General features: G+C 39.8%; 2 protein-coding genes across 3 annotated transcripts in view; one reads left to right on the top strand and one right to left on the bottom strand.

The window, feature by feature from the left end:
• The window catches only part of LOC136846585 (PDZ domain-containing protein 11-like), a 34,350-nt gene extending 26,297 nt beyond the window's left edge, over nucleotides 1-8,053 (bottom strand). Inside the window, exon 1 of the mRNA XM_067117450.1 lies at nucleotides 7,862-8,053. Within this exon, the coding sequence (XP_066973551.1) occupies nucleotides 7,862-7,930 (69 nt within the window). The 5' untranslated portion in view covers nucleotides 7,931-8,053. The remainder of the gene's footprint in view (nucleotides 1-7,861) is intronic.
• A 3,282-nt stretch (nucleotides 8,054-11,335) lies between these two features.
• The window catches only part of LOC136846579 (uncharacterized), a 29,776-nt gene continuing 25,274 nt past the window's right edge, over nucleotides 11,336-15,837 (top strand). For both annotated transcript variants that reach the window (XR_010855454.1, XM_067117433.1), the window contains exon 1: nucleotides 11,336-11,890. Coding sequence is in view for 1 of the 2 variants with exons in the window: in XM_067117433.1 (XP_066973534.1) it covers nucleotides 11,889-11,890 (2 nt within the window). In the remaining variant the exon portion in view is untranslated. The remainder of the gene's footprint in view (nucleotides 11,891-15,837) is intronic.

The raw sequence follows: 15,837 nt of genomic DNA, 5'->3' as shown, positions 1-15,837 counted from the left end.
GTTACTTATATAAAAATGTCAATTTTATATAAGTAACTTACCCAGTATGTCTAAGCTGAGTCACATGACAGAGGGGGGATTCATGGACATCTTGTACCCCAAAACATTAATAGTGTTAATGAAATGAGAACAGAAAAAATATGCTTAGCATTGAAAAAAATGCTTGTTGTTCCTTACCTGGTAAAAGAGCTGCACAGGTAGATACTACCTCTCGTTGGCACTCATCTCAACCGAGTAGCGGCATGGCGGTATAGCCAGTGACTTCGCAGCGGTGGAGTACTTCGATCGCTAACAAAGTATGAAGTAAACTTCGCAACGAAGGAGATATCTGATCATTAACAAAGCCAACAAGTATATGCCCCTGCCCAGGAAGCAGTACAATAAAAATCACAAAACCAGAGAAAATAGTCACCTACACCACACATTACAAAACATATATATATAATGTATAAAAAAACCACCACCCTACACAAAAAACACTGGTGGGCACTCTAGGTACCTTGTACCCTCCAGGCTCCCCTAACTCAACACCCTGTGCCAAGGTGAAGAGACAGAAAATACGGAAGTGTTGCCTCCTACGTTCCCATCTTAAACACTACCCCAGCCACGACAATGGTCCTGGTGTACTGCAGTCTTCATAAGTTGTCTCCACGTCTCGCAAATAATGCATAGCAAAAACTGGCCTACATTTCCAGAATGTAGTCTGTAAGATTGAAGCAAGAGAAATATTATACTTCAAAGCTACTGACATAGCAACTGCTCTCACATCGTGCACTCTAACTTTTAGCACAGATAGAAAATTCTTTCCAGTTTGAGTGTGTGCTTCGAGAATCAGGTCTCTTACAAAATAAGATAGAGCATTCTCAGACAGAGGTCTGGAAGGGTTCTTAACCAAACACCAAAGATTCCTTGCTGGGCCTCTAATCTTCTCTGTCCTCTTGATGTAATATCTAAGCGCTCTTACTGGACACAAACTTCTCTCCTCTTCCTCTGGACCCAGGATGTTCAATAAACTTTTAATAGTAAAAGAACGAGGCCATGGTTGTGAAGGATTTTCGTTTTTAGCTAAGAAGCCGAGAGTAAGGGAAGAGACAGCGTCACCCTGAGAAAAACCTATCCTTCTGTCTATTCCGTGGAGTTCACTCACTCTCCTCGCAGTGGCTAGAGCAACCAGAAAAACAGTCTTCTCAGTAAGATTTCTCAATGGTGATGAACGCATGGGTTCAAATCGTGAGTCCGACAGCCACTTACGGACCACATCTAAGGACCAAGGACACACCTCCTCCTTATTAATCTTGGTCATGTCAAAAGACTAATAAGATCTGAGAGATCCTGGTTGGATGAAATGTCTAACCGCCTGTGTCTAAAGACTGAGCGAAGCATAGCTCTATATCCCTTAATCGTAGAAGAAGAAAGGCCCCTGGTAGATCTCAAATAGAGAAGGAAGTCTGCCACTTGAGCTATAGTGGTTTCAGAAGAGATTTTACTCTTCCTACACCAAAGTCTAACCCCCTTGGAGTCTTATACAGTATAAGCTAATGCTGTTACGTTGTCTGCATGTACCGTAACTACTTTGTTGTGGACTTCTCTTGCAAAGTGTTGCAATCCCAAATTGATTGCTTTTAGTTCCTTGATGTTGATGTGAGGATTTTTCTCCTGTTGGGACCATAGTCCCGAAACATCTTTTCCCCCCAAGGAGAGCCCCTAACCTTGATCCGATGCGTTGGAAAAGTCTAGATTGGGGTTCACTACGGATAGAGACTTTCCCTCCAATAGTCTGCTTGCGGAGTTCCACCAACTCAGGTTCTCCTTTATCTCCTGCGTCATTAGGAATGTGCACAAGTCTTGATTTCTCTTTCGATCCCAACTCACTCTTAGAAAGAATTGCAGCGGCCTAATATGCAGCGTTCCCAACCTCACAAACTGTTTGATCGATGACAGAGTGCCTAGGAGACTCATCCACTGAGTGGCTGAACACTTCTGTAGGGAAAGGAAAAAGGTTGACTTTCTTGGGCAGTCTTCTGTTCTTCTGGGGGATGGAGGAGCCTGAAAATTCTGAGAGTCGATCTTTATCCCCAAATAAAGAATCTGTTGAGAAGGAGTCAGTTGGGAATTTTGAAGATTCAACAGCAAACCTAGATCCTGTGTCAATAGTAAAGTCCTTTGAAGGTCCTCCATGTACCTCTCTCTCATGGGCAACCAAATCAGCCAATTGTCCAGGTATAAGGAAATATTCATTCCCAGCAGATGAAGCCAGTTGGCTAATGGTGCGAGTACTCGGGTGAACACCTGTGGTGCTGTTGAAAGGCTGAAACATAATACCGAAACTGGAATACGTACTTGGTTCCCAAAAACGAATCTCAGATACTTCCTTGAGTCTTGCTGAATGGGAATGTGGAAGTAAGCATCTCTCATATAGAGAGAGATCCTCCAGTCCCCTTGACAAATGGATTATAAGACAGATTGAACTGTCTCCACATGAAACTTCGTTTTCGTTATGTAAAAGTTCAGCGAGCTCACATCGAGTACTGGTCTCCATTCTTCCGTGGCTTTGATACTACAAAAAGCCTGTTGTCAAAACCCTTGGACTCGATATTTTCCACCACATCTATCGTCTTTTTCTCGAGGAGAGACGACACTTCTTCCGGGAGGGGTAAATACTTCCTTGATCCTACGGAGTAAGCTGCCAATTTGACAGGAGTGCTAGATAAGGGAGGCTTCTCTTTGAAGAGGATGGAATATCCTTCCCTTAAAACTTCCATCACCCACTGATCTGTCCCTTTCATTATCCAACTTTCCCCAAAAAGCTGGAGTCTGGCCCCCACGGGCGCATGACTGAATTTTCACCAGTGGGCTGTAGGTTTGGAGGAGGGTCTCTTGACTGCACACGGGGCGAAACGCATGGGTGCTCATGGTCTTAAATGCGATCTCTGCCTGCCGCCTCGAAAGGGCTGAGGCTGGAGAGAAGATGACTTGGTAGGGATGGCATTCCACTCTCTCGGACATCTTGTAGGTTGAGTAAGAAGGTCCTGGATTGATTTCTTGTGAAGGTGAGAAGCAACTTCCTCTACTGTTGCTTGCGGGAAAAGATGCATATTATCCAAGGGTGAGAAGAGAAGTGCTGATTTAGGCTATGCGAAGCAGTCACACCCTTAGATACAAATGAGACCCAGAGTTCCCTCTTTTCAGGATTCCCATGGCATAAACGGAAGATCCCTCCATAGAACCGTCTCTGACCACTTTATTGGCACAGGAGAGAACACTCCTCCAATCAGCAGCAATATCCTGAGGAAGATCAGATCTCTAATCTTCTTTGCCAAGGCCCCTATGAACCAATCCAAAAAACTAAACACTTTGAACATGTTCTTGAGTATATGGTCAATCTCCAATGCAGAGAACATGGTCTTTGCCGAAGCAAAGGCCGACCTAAGGTCGAATCAATGAGACCAAAGAAGTCCCCCTGGGAGGAGGCAGCCACTCCCAAGGAGGGAGCTTCTCCAGTGGCGTATGACCGATATCTTCTAGCTGAAAGACGGGAAGGTGGAATACTAAAACATGCTTGCCATGGTGCCTTTTCTCCGAAAGCCAGTTATCCACTTCTCCCATAGCCTTCTTAGATGAAGATGATAAAATCACTTAAGGAAGTCTAGATAAATCCCCAGGTAGGTCACTCATCATACACAAGGAAGCTGGAGGAGAAGGAGCTGCTGGTGTGAAGAAATCTGGAAAATTATCTATCAAATAATTCAGCAAAGCAGCATAAGCTGAAGGGGTGGAGTCCTGTCCTAAATTTTCCTCTTCCGATGAGATTGGGGACAGCAAGGGATCTTCAGGGCGCTACTGTGGAAGAAGTCGACTTCTTGAGAATACCTAAAATAATGTCCAACTGTTTCTGCAGCAGTGCCAAGGAAGGGTCCAAACTGGGCGCTGACACCACAGAAGTCAAATGAGGATGTGAAGAAAACGGGTGCTTTGCTGAAGGAATCAACAATACAGGAGCAGGCGCCAAACAATCTGGGTGCTCAACCATGGAAGAATAAGTTGGCACCGGAGGGCTCTCGGGTGCCAAGCAGTGAGTGTGCGCTACTGGGCGCTTCTTCTCCTCTGGACGCTCAACTACTAGCGAACGTTTGGTTGCTACAGGGTGCTCAACTGTCAATGGGTGTTCGGCCGCCAACGAGCACTCAGCTGCCAATGGACGCTCCTCAATCCCTAATGGGCACTCTAACAAGGAGCGTGAACGATCACGTGAAGGTTCCTGATTGGCCGAAGAACTAGCGCGTTTGCTGGACACTGATGATGGTCTGGGAGCTGCACGAAGGCTGCAGACTACCAGACCGTCCCCTAAACCTCTTGCCGTACGACTGAGGGGACTGGTCCCTGAGAGGCGCGCACCTTTTCAACAGATGAGATTCGTCCGAGAATCTCCAATGGCGCCCATGAGAAGGGCTAGAATCTCCTGAACTGGACGAGAGACGATGCACACTAGACAGGCCTTTCCAATGGCTGCCTTTTGTTGACACCTGGGATGTCACAGGTGTGACTGAGGGGGCAACTAACCGTGGGCAGACCCCACCGACCTCTCTTGGGCCTCCAGTATGCCTCCTCCCGGGGCTGGGGGAGTATGGCAGTAACCTTTGCCTAGGAGCGTCAGTGGGATGGCCAGCCACCTCCTCCACTAACACATCACTTGAACACTTTTCACTGAATTTGTCCACGAGGACACACATCCATTCACCCAATTCTGCCACTGTACTAGCAGGAACATCAAACTTTTTGTCAAATTTTGATTCAGAGCTAGCGTAGCAATCCCAGTCGGGAGCAAAGGAACCAGGAGCAGAGGTCGGTGGTACAGGAGGAGGGCTGAAAATGGGAGAAATAACTTTAGCAGGAGAAGAGAGAGTAGGAATATTAACCTCACTAGATTCCTGAGTCATGTCCTGAGTTGTTAACTTCATCTCAGTTCTTGGAACTGCTTTCCTCTTACGATCCCTTTCTAGTTTCGATAGGGGAGAAGCTAAAGTCTTCCATTTTCTCTCATCTCATTCACAACATTCCTCACAAGTCAAGTCAATTGAACAAATTTGTCCTCTGCATGTCGTGCATAACGTGTGTGAATCATTACATGCTTTAGTCAGGCGAGTATTGCAGCCTCTGGTGCAATACCTAATACTCGATGCCCTAGAGTTTGACATAGTTACTAGCTAACTGAGTCAAAATAAGTAAAGATAAGAATCTCAAGCCGAAAACCAAAATTGAGCTGCTTTCTTAACACTGTGTTGCTGTTAAGCTGGCAGCAACAAAAGTGAAAGTCTTGGCTAAATTGTTCCTCTCTCTCAACCTGAGAGTTAGGAAACTCTTAACTAAGTAATTACTGGGTAAGTTACTTATATAAAAACATATGATTGGCTACGTATGCCCCCTACACTAATGGATGGTCTCTGGCAAGGTTGCCGATTCACAATAATTAAAGCCTTTGTTGCATAGGCCTATTACGTTAATATGGCCTATCCCAATCTTACACGAATTTCTTCAATACCTGAAGACTAACCACGGCAGTTGTAAAAGGTAAAACTATAGTGTACCTCGCCTTCTATAATTAACCTGGAATCTGACTTTTTCTACAGTATTCTGGTTGCTTATCAAGAATTTATTGTTATTTTTTGCTGGTTGACTGTAATTAACCTCAGAACTCCATCCAACTAGGTAGGGGACCCCTTGGGAATGCAGGGTTTTGGGTGAGGCAGACCACGTGGAGAGAGAGCTGATATGTTATTGTATGCTGGCCATCCTGGAATGCTTCCATGCATGCACAGTGTTATAAGGGAACTTTTGGTAAAAAGCGGAGTGGCTAATTGAGGAAAATGGGGGGAGAGGGAGGGGCACAGATAGATAAATATCCAGTTAATTATGTTACGATATGAACTCCAAATTGAGGAAAACCCTCTTAAGGATGCGTACTAAAGGCAAACGGCAGTTTGAGGAAAAGTGGGGATACGGAAGGATCAAGAGCGCTCTCACCAGGAGGGCCGTCCCCTGGCTAAGTAACACAGCCTATTAGATTAGGTTAGGTTAGGGTAGTTTTGGTTAGTATAGTTCCTTTTATAATTGGGTTCCTTCACGGGGCCCCTCCCCTTCCCTTACCCGATCCCTTCTTGAACATATGGCTCTCAGATGCCTTGCGCATGCCCGGAACCATTCCAGGGTGGCCAGCATAACAATAACATGTCCGCTCTCTCTCCCTGTGTTTTACCCCACCCAAAATCCTGCATTCCCAAAGGGTCCCCCAACCTTGTTGGATAGAGATGCTAGGTTAATAATAATTGACCACCAATAAACAACACCACTTCCTTCATCAGCAACACTCAAAGTATAGGTAAACTCAATTTCCAAGGTAATAGGCCATGCATAGTTATTCTATGGTATTATCCTCACCTGTGCTGCAGGCCTACATTATTATATGCACCATTTTCTGTTTCAAATCAAGAAAACTTGGTAGAACTAAGCAATAGTTTTCCATGGAGTATTACTTTGGAAATTGATTTTTCCTATAGTACGAGTATTTTGGTTGCTTACCATGAATTTACCATTATTTTTTTTTTTGGTCGACTGTAATTATCCTGTAATTAACCTTAGAAGTTGTACACTGGCCATCCTGGAATGCTACTGCACATGCAGTGTTATAGAGGAGCCTTTTGGTAAAAAGTGGAGTTTCCTTCACAAGGAGGTCCAGGGGGCCAAGCCCCTGACTAAGTAACAAGGCCTGCTAGGTTAGGGTTAGTTAGCCACTTTTAGGTTAGTATAAGTTCCTTTATAATAGGTTTCTTAGCCAATCCATGGTAATTCTAAGTATTAGCTCCAAGACCTGATTTTACCTGGAAACTCGTTTTTCTACACTTTAGGGCTTGATACTGGCGGCATTTGTTTGTTGTCGCCAAATGGAATGTCCCTTCGCAGTGTTCAGTACTGGCCCAGGGAGGGGGGTACTCATTAACGTTAACAAGTTACTGCACTTGCCGGACGGGGTATGAACCTTTCTAAACAGACGTACCCATGCTCTGTCTTGTGAAGATCGCGTATGAAACCCCTCATTGGATCGACTTCAGGGGTTAATTACAGGTTAATTACATTCGTGCGACAAAAACTGAAGGTAAATCCATAATTAGCAACCAAAAAAACTGTAGAAAAAGTCAAGTTAGAAGGAAATAGCTGCCATGGAGCTACTACTTATTAGATCTACCCAATCATTCTTAAACATATGGCTCCCTGATGACTTGTGCATGCACAGAACCATTCCACAACGACATGGCGGTTCTACCTTAATGATAATTGACTGACAATAAACACCACCACCTCCTTCATCAGCAACACTAAAAGTATGGGAAAATAAATTTCCAAGGTAATAGTCGGTGTGGGGCTCTTACTTAGAAATACCAACAACTTCATTAATAAACGATTCTATGCCGTAGTTCGGCGGCGAGCCCCCAACCCCCTCCATAACTAATACAGCAAAATTGTAACCATTAAACACCCCTAAAATACCAACCTAACATACCCTAGGGGTGTTTACTGGTTACAATTTTGCCGTATTTGCTACAGAGGGGGGTGGGGCGCTCGCCGCGCAATGCCGGCTTAGATCTAACCCGTCGTGCAGTCTTCAGAGGTCAATTACAGCCGGCCGACAAAATATTACTTAAATTCTTGTAAAGCAAGTAAAATAACATGGGAAAACGTCAACTGCCATAGTCTACCTCACCGCGAAACTAGGGCTTCGAATTACCCTTCTGTTGATTACCCTTCAAACAGCCCAATGTTAGCCTAGGTTACAGCCTGTGCATAATAAGCCTCAGCCTAATCGTACCTCTGAGGGTGGCACCCAAGGTGGTGCATATTCATAGGCTGGTAACTCCACCATAGATGACGCCTCCATGTTGAATATTTTATATGTTACTTAATGTGACAATTTCCACACGCCACCTAATTTTACTTCTCAAATTAAAATTTCACCTAATTGAACTTGTAGTAGCACTCTTCTGGTCCAACATTGACGTTCTGCCTTTGCAACGGCCCTTCAGTCGCTACAGTGTTGCTTTTATAGTTTTGGATATTTCCTTCTTTTAATTTTTTTCCGCATGTGGTAAAAGATTCCTTTTTTTCATTTAAAAATTAAGCAGAGATTCATTTTATCCTCCATTTACCAATTCGGTTCCTTAGACCTCTGACTTATTCCTCCTCATTCATCTTTTTCTTCCTCTTCATTCAGCCCTGGAAATGGCTGTGCCAGTTTCCTAAACTACTGCAGTGCGATTCGGAATGTATTATGGGGGTTACAAAGGGTCTCTGACGTCTCTTTAGTAGCAGGAATAATTTCGTTTCTAAGTCTTTTTGTTAATATCTTTCTCCACTAGTATCATTAAGATTCAAAGTACATTAAAACGGTGATGAATTGTCATATCACACACAACACATATACAGTATATATATATATATATATATATATATATATATATATATATATATATATATATATATATATTATATATATATATAGTATATATTTAAATAGTGTTTGGACATAATGAAATCTTGCCTCTTTACCTATATATATCATTTGTAATGATTTCTTTTGTTGAACCATGCGCCGATATAAATCAGTAGATCAATAATGGTCGATAGTAGTTCAGCTGGTACACAGCTAAACATACTGGTTCGGCTTTGTACTTTCCTAACATATTTGGCAGATATGTACTGTACATGCTTTAATCTCCTGGTAAGTGAATTCTTTAACTCTTCAAATCTCAATTATATAATAAAGATGGGATTAAACTGATTATTTTCAAGGTTTTATGTTCATAGTTTTACATTTAATATTTTCCACCTTAGATGATCCAAGAAAAATGTGATATTTCCAGTGTGCAATCTACATTCCTCGAGCACTGACAGAATCGAGACTACACAGGAAAAAACGATTTCTTTTGCTGAACTCTCTTAGCGCAATAACCATTAATACACTGAATAAAATGGCGTTTTTGTGGCCTTTGCGCACTGAACAAATATTTCTAAGCAAGAGAGAAGTACTTTTAAAAGCAGGAAAAAAATCTTGAAAAAACCCCGGAAGAGCTTACGAAATAAATAAATTAACTGCTCTTGGAGAAGAATATAACAGAAAGCACTTAACATTCATCATAAGCTCCAAAATAAAGTGCAAAGAGCTTGAAAGCCTACTGCAAGTACGTTTGACTTAGATAGGGGTAAAGAACGTAAAAAACTAGGATGGTCTGCAAGACTGTAATATATCTCCCTCGTAAATCATCTTGTCAACTATAGGTTTGACTTGGCTTCAGTGTTAGGAATACATACGTCTTTCCGTCCCCAGCATTTACGACCACATAAGAAGAAAGAAATAAAAAGTACCCAGGTCATTCAGAAGACAAAGCACGTATCATAATGGCCCAGTTATACAACTGGAGAGAAATTTTCCTTTTTGGCTAAGGTTTCTGTTCTTACAGGGATATATTTATCAAGGATGGCGTTGAAATTTCAGAGACGACGAATAAATCCGGTCATGTAATGTCTGTTGATTTTTAAAATATATTGAAATATCTGGATAGTAAAATAAAAAAAAAAAGAGTGATATCCGGCAGAATACATATAAGTAATATATACTACATGCATCCAGTTGTTACTGAAGAAGATCTTCTAAAACAGCATCTTAGAAAAGAGAAGAAAACATTATAATAGAGTAGAAGGGTCTCAGAGTTAATATAGGGGTAACTATGACTCAAACTTCGACTGACAGAACATACAGAACACTAAATATCAGATTAGTAATATTTGATAGAAGGGAGAGTTAGTTCAACTGAAAGCTGAACAGCTGTTCGACCTCAGATTCAGCCATATTCAGCAGGTATGAACATTTGTTCCATTTTTCTAGTCAAGAGTATAATTCATCAGCAGTTTCAGTTTCTTGTACAATTCCCTTTCTCTTTCTCTCTCCCTCCCACCGCTTCCTGTTCCAAAACATCAATTCTTTTTATCTAGAACAAGACGATGACAACTGCCAGGATTTTTTTTTTTTTTTTTTTTTTTTTTTTGCCTGGCACCAGATAGGCGTTTTCCTGGACACCAGAACGCTCTCTGCCAAAGACGCTCTCGTTGGAGAATTTTACGGCAAACGGGATTTTTTTTTTTTTATTTTGTTTGTTCTGATGCCTTTGTTCATGTATTCACCAGGAAAATTTGCAGGGAGAGGAAAGAACTGTGATCGTGCGTATTCAGGTAATTACAGTACGTTGTTATCTATTTTTCTTCTAGTTATAAATGTATTTCTAAATTTTTTTCTGTAAAAAATATTTATAGAACAAGAAGATAACAGAAACAAATTTCACTCCTTAGGTCTTTTTCTCCTTTTATCAAATGGAACATGAATGTTCATCGACCTAGCCTATTACCAAAAACATTTGTTAACCGAGTGGCAATGGCAGGTTCCCTTTTTTTGTTGGATGGGCGGGGTTGGGGGACGGAGTCCGTTGGTCCTCTTCAGGCCGGCTGAATCTTCGCAGCATTAGCTTGCAACGTGAAGCATATTTGACTGATTCCTCTTTCATTCTTCTCTTTAAATTATAGCCCCATTTTAGTAATTTTTTCTTTCCATAATTCTTAAAAAGGAACATGGGGGTCTTAACGGTCCCTACGCCCCTTTGGGATAACCGAACTCAGAGCTTCATCAAAACCGTTTCATTTCCGTCCCTGGGCTGCGGGCCAGGTAATAAACAAAAGTGTAGAATCGTTCGGTCGACAGACTTCTTTTTCTCTTCACAAAAACGCCACGAGAATGTGTGGAACATTAACGGAAACATGAGGGGTTGATTCTCAACTGATATCTACATGATGGTTTTTGTAATTTATGGTTTAAATCGCTAAAAGCACGGTACACCCATTTTCTGTTGTTGAATGTTATCATTATTAGTGTTACTGTACGATACATATTTATGCACACGTACTTATATATGCATATATATGTGCGTATATATACATACATACATACATATATATACATTGTCCGAAATTGAAGTAGCAGTTTGTTTAAAAGAACTCCCGTACAATATAGCAATTAAATTTACACTGATTAAACTCTAGCCCATCTTTTCCACTTTATATAAAACTACAACAAAAAATGAAAATCCTTAGATGGAAACAAAACAAACATGAGAGAGAGAGAGAGAGAGAGAGAGAGAGAGAGAGAGAGAGAGAGAGAGAGAGAGATTCAGGCTCATCCGATATTGTAAACAAGCTACAGGAAAACACATCCTGTTACTACACCATGTGCTCTCTAGCAACTACGGCCTGGGGTTAGTATCGAGTTGTTTGTGGACGCAGAATGATTATAGTTGCTGCCCTCTTCGGAGGCATAATTTTGTGATCCAGACCTCCTGCACAAATGTAATGCGAGTCATTAGCCGCCGGGTCGTTTAACCCGTTACACGTCCAACTTGCTGTTCGTATAAATCCAGCTTATGTAAAGGTGAACAGGATTATAACATCTTTCGTCTGTGATACGTATATTTGGATGTTAAGAACGATATTTTCTGTCTCTGGCAGGTGTAAAGATGTACAAGATTATAACATCTTTCGCCTCGAATGCATACGAGTATATTTGGATTTTATGATTCTCTCTCTCTCTCTCTGTTGTCTGTGAGTGAATTCGTGTTAAATGCAAAAAGGGTACCTCTGTTATCACTGAACTTCAAGTCCCACAGAGCAAACTGAATGGTACTGGCGTAGAAAAAGTTAGTTACAACGCTCTTTACAGAAAGGCCTTCAGCAAGTACTTCGGAATATTTTTCTTCATCTCCGTAGAAGAGGTCTCATTTATTCATTCTTCATAAATGTAAGTTTTATCACCGCTGCTTCTCTAACCTCTTGAAATTGTTGACTCATTGTCTTTAGTTGATAGTTTTCTTTCCTTTTGTTGATATAAAAATGGAGTTTTCATTAAGATCGTGTGATATAGGACACTTGAATTTCACTTGAATTTCAGAGGAAAAGTATGTGACAGAAAATAAAGAGGTTAGCGTGTGATTATTGATTTATTAGATAGTTTTATGGTGCTTATGATAGATTCACTGTGAACCAGTTAATCAAATACTCTCCTTGTATTACGTCGTGACTAAGCAATCCAGAACTTGCTCTGGAGGGTTGAAGGTCATTTTGGACAAATATACAAGACGTCTAACGTATACAGCCCTGAGTATCTTTGCCAAGGAAGTATTACATTTGGCAGTGTCAAAACATTTACCATAGGGATCAAGTAAAAGATAAGCACTCCCTAAGAAAAAAGGAGTAAGTGCATTTATCAACATATGCTTTCATCATTCTTAACTTAATAAGTGGGAGCATTTACTTTTAATAAGTGATAGGTAGGAACACTTATTTTCACTTCCTCACTGTTGGGAGTACTTTTCATTACTTACTCATATTAGGGTATACTAATCTTTACTACTCACCTAAGGTTCTGCTTATCTTTACCTAGTCCACTACAATTAATTTTTTCCTAGTCCAACTTGGCGTTTCCACACTCTTATAGTTACTATCCATATCTAACATTCTTTATGATACTTGCCACAGCTGTTTTATTTACAAGAGACTCTGTTTATCCCTTACCGTTAGCATTCCCCTGTATCTAGTTTCTGCAGAATGTAACTAACATACCTGACTGAGGTAATCATATCTAGTTCACTTGACTCAACTATTTCTAACACCTGCGAAATATTAACACTATCTTTTTTTTTTGGACCGGATCATTTCCTGCAGATTACTTTTGGTAAGCTGTCTCTCCAATTTAAAATGGTTAGATTTAGCTGTCTGACACAGAAAGATGCCTGATTATTAAAAGGCTATATATTTAATTCTGTATCTCAAAATCAATTTGTAAGCTATTTAATCTTTTGGAAACGTCTCAAGCACGATTATTATTTATAGCATAGAGCAGCATTTTCTTTACACACACACACATATATATTATATATAATATAATATATATATATATATATATATATATATATATATATATATATATATATATATATATATATATATATATATATATATATATATGTGTGTGTGTGTGTGTGTGTGTGTGTGTGTGTGTGTGTGTAGAATCTACTGGTCACTTTTCTATCAGACATATACTGATTTGTAAACGCCACAGTGACCTCTTAATTGCCTCGATTTCCTTATAATTTTTGGATACGTTCATCACTACAAGCCTTGAACCAAAACTACCATGGTAAGATTGGAACCCATTCATGATAGGTTATAGGTTATTATAGGTTAAAGTTAACCTCATCACAATTTATCAAGCGTGGATTCGAATCCTGCCACGGGAGTTAAGATTTCTACATTTGTGTTAAAAACTAGTAGTAACAGGCGTGTCTAAAAAGTGAACAAATTGAGATTTTAAAGGTCAATGTGCCTATTAGTAATAAACATTACATATATATATATATATATATATATAATATATATATATATATATATATATATATATATATATATATATATATATATATATATATATATATATATATATATGCTAATGACCCTTTACCTAGGTCAGATAAAGACATAATCTCTCACTGTATCTGATTTAAGAACAGCGTCGTGTCATCTGACTTTCTTAAGATTTTCCGGTAGGAAATGGCCGGCCATGGGTCAGCACATTCTTTCTTTCCCGTCGTCTCCTCTCACTGAATCTATCCTCAAACAAAGGGCTACGGAATCAAACACTGAGGTACAAAACTAGACTTTATTTTTCAAATTTAACGAAAGTAATTCAGCAAAAGCTACGATCATGAAATGAAATAACTCACATCCCATATAAATGGGAGTCATATCTAAAGAAAATTCTAATACAAAATCCATCGAATTAATGATTCTAGACCAACCAGGCCATAATTATTCCAGAACACAATAAATGTCATAGGGTATGTTAAAATAAACACCACTTCCAAATATTCGTTCTTACAGGACGAACCCAGAATTCCTGTTAAAAGAAACATATCATATATTAAAACCTGAAATGGTGTTAAACGACATCAGTATTCAAAACGGTAAAATGCAAAATGGGAAAATGCATAATGGAGATCAGAGAACTTTCACTGCAGCACAGCTGGGTATTTCCACATAATGTCGGGAAAAGATATGTGTTCATGAGTTATCCTATACGCACTTTTCTATGGCCGCGGTTCTTAAACACTGCACAGGCAAATCACACCAAGCACCAAAACTGAAGTCCCCTCGCGATTGTCTGTTCCTCTGATAATATACCATTAGAGAGTGCAACACACATACGCACTCACTTAATCATTCCTCCCCGGAAACGTGACGACACCGGTTCAATGTTCGAAGACCACATCGTCTCCACGCACTTAGGTCATGCACAGAATGCCAAATGCATGCGTCAGATACCCGATGTATCAACTGTGTATACCTCCAACGTTGACACAATGGCACCTGCAGCGGATGTGCTTCCGCCAGGCCAGCACCAGCGTCCACAGACTTATATATATATATATATATATATATATATATATATATATATATATATATATATATATATATATATATATATATATATATATATATATATATAAATTGTATATACTAGAGTTCTCCAGTCTCAGAAATTGAAAAGTCTTAAAATGAGTAAATCTTCAGGTTGGTTTCAAACGTACAAACATCTTCAGGGCTCTCTCGAAAGAACAAGAAATTATTACAAAACGACCGTGGCAGATGGGGGACATTAACCTTTTAAGATAAAAGTATACTTAAATCTATATAAGTAGACGCTTTTAGTGATTTGCTAATTTTCCTTCTCTCCAGGTACAGCACAGCTTTCATTAATTCACACATGTTAATGAATGAAGTCGAATAAGTCGTTTTTGTTGATATTCTCAATCAAGGCTATTGAAATTAGTTTTCTATTCAGTTCAGAGTATATGTCCTTCATTATCGTTACCGTCCAACTGAGAGACGTGAATTTGCAAGTCATTATATATGTTTAAATGAACCTGTTTAGTCATCGTACAGTGCAAACAGGCAGGTGGAGGTGTTCCAAGTTATGAAATGGAATATAAAATTTAGGCCAAAGGCCAAAGACTGTGACCTATGAAGTCATTCAGCGCTGAAAGAGAAACTGAGAGGAAAGGAGGTTTTAAAAGCGTAACAGGAGGAAAGCTTCACATTTGCACCTTGAAACAAATTTTAGGAGAAGGTGGAAGGTAATATGGAAGTAAGAGAATATGAAAGGGGGTGCTCTAAATTATGGCGTATCACTACATGAATGAATTTTGAGATCACATCTCATAACCCCAAAGAAAGAAGAGACCAGAAACTCGAAAAAAAAAAAAACAGACACAACAGAAAAGTGTAAAGACGAAGGATTTTAGCTCAAAGACCGTTGGGAGTGATGAACAGAAGACTTGATGTGAATAGGTGTAAAATATACTGTAGTTGATTACTGATATGAGGCATCGAAAAGGGCATTATAATATTTGGTAAAATAAATCAATTAACCTGATACAGATAATAACTAATATTAGGTCGACAAGGAAAAACCGAACACAAAACTAAATTTAGCTTGCACTCTATAGAAACGCCTTGATAACAGCTGCATTAAAAGCGTTTAAACCCACCCTGTCTTCTTAATGTAAATAAAACGTCAAACCATAACATGTATAAATATACCGAATCTAATAGTACAATTATATGGCGATTATTATATATGTATGCTAATTTTCCTAGCAACTATTTCACTTCAGTTTTCGTCAGGTATTT

Source organism: Macrobrachium rosenbergii, chromosome 15 (genome assembly GCF_040412425.1).
Source record: "Macrobrachium rosenbergii isolate ZJJX-2024 chromosome 15, ASM4041242v1, whole genome shotgun sequence".
In the NCBI taxonomy this organism is placed as follows: domain Eukaryota; kingdom Metazoa; phylum Arthropoda; class Malacostraca; order Decapoda; family Palaemonidae; genus Macrobrachium; species Macrobrachium rosenbergii.
This window is presented reverse-complemented; position numbering and strand designations above follow the sequence as displayed.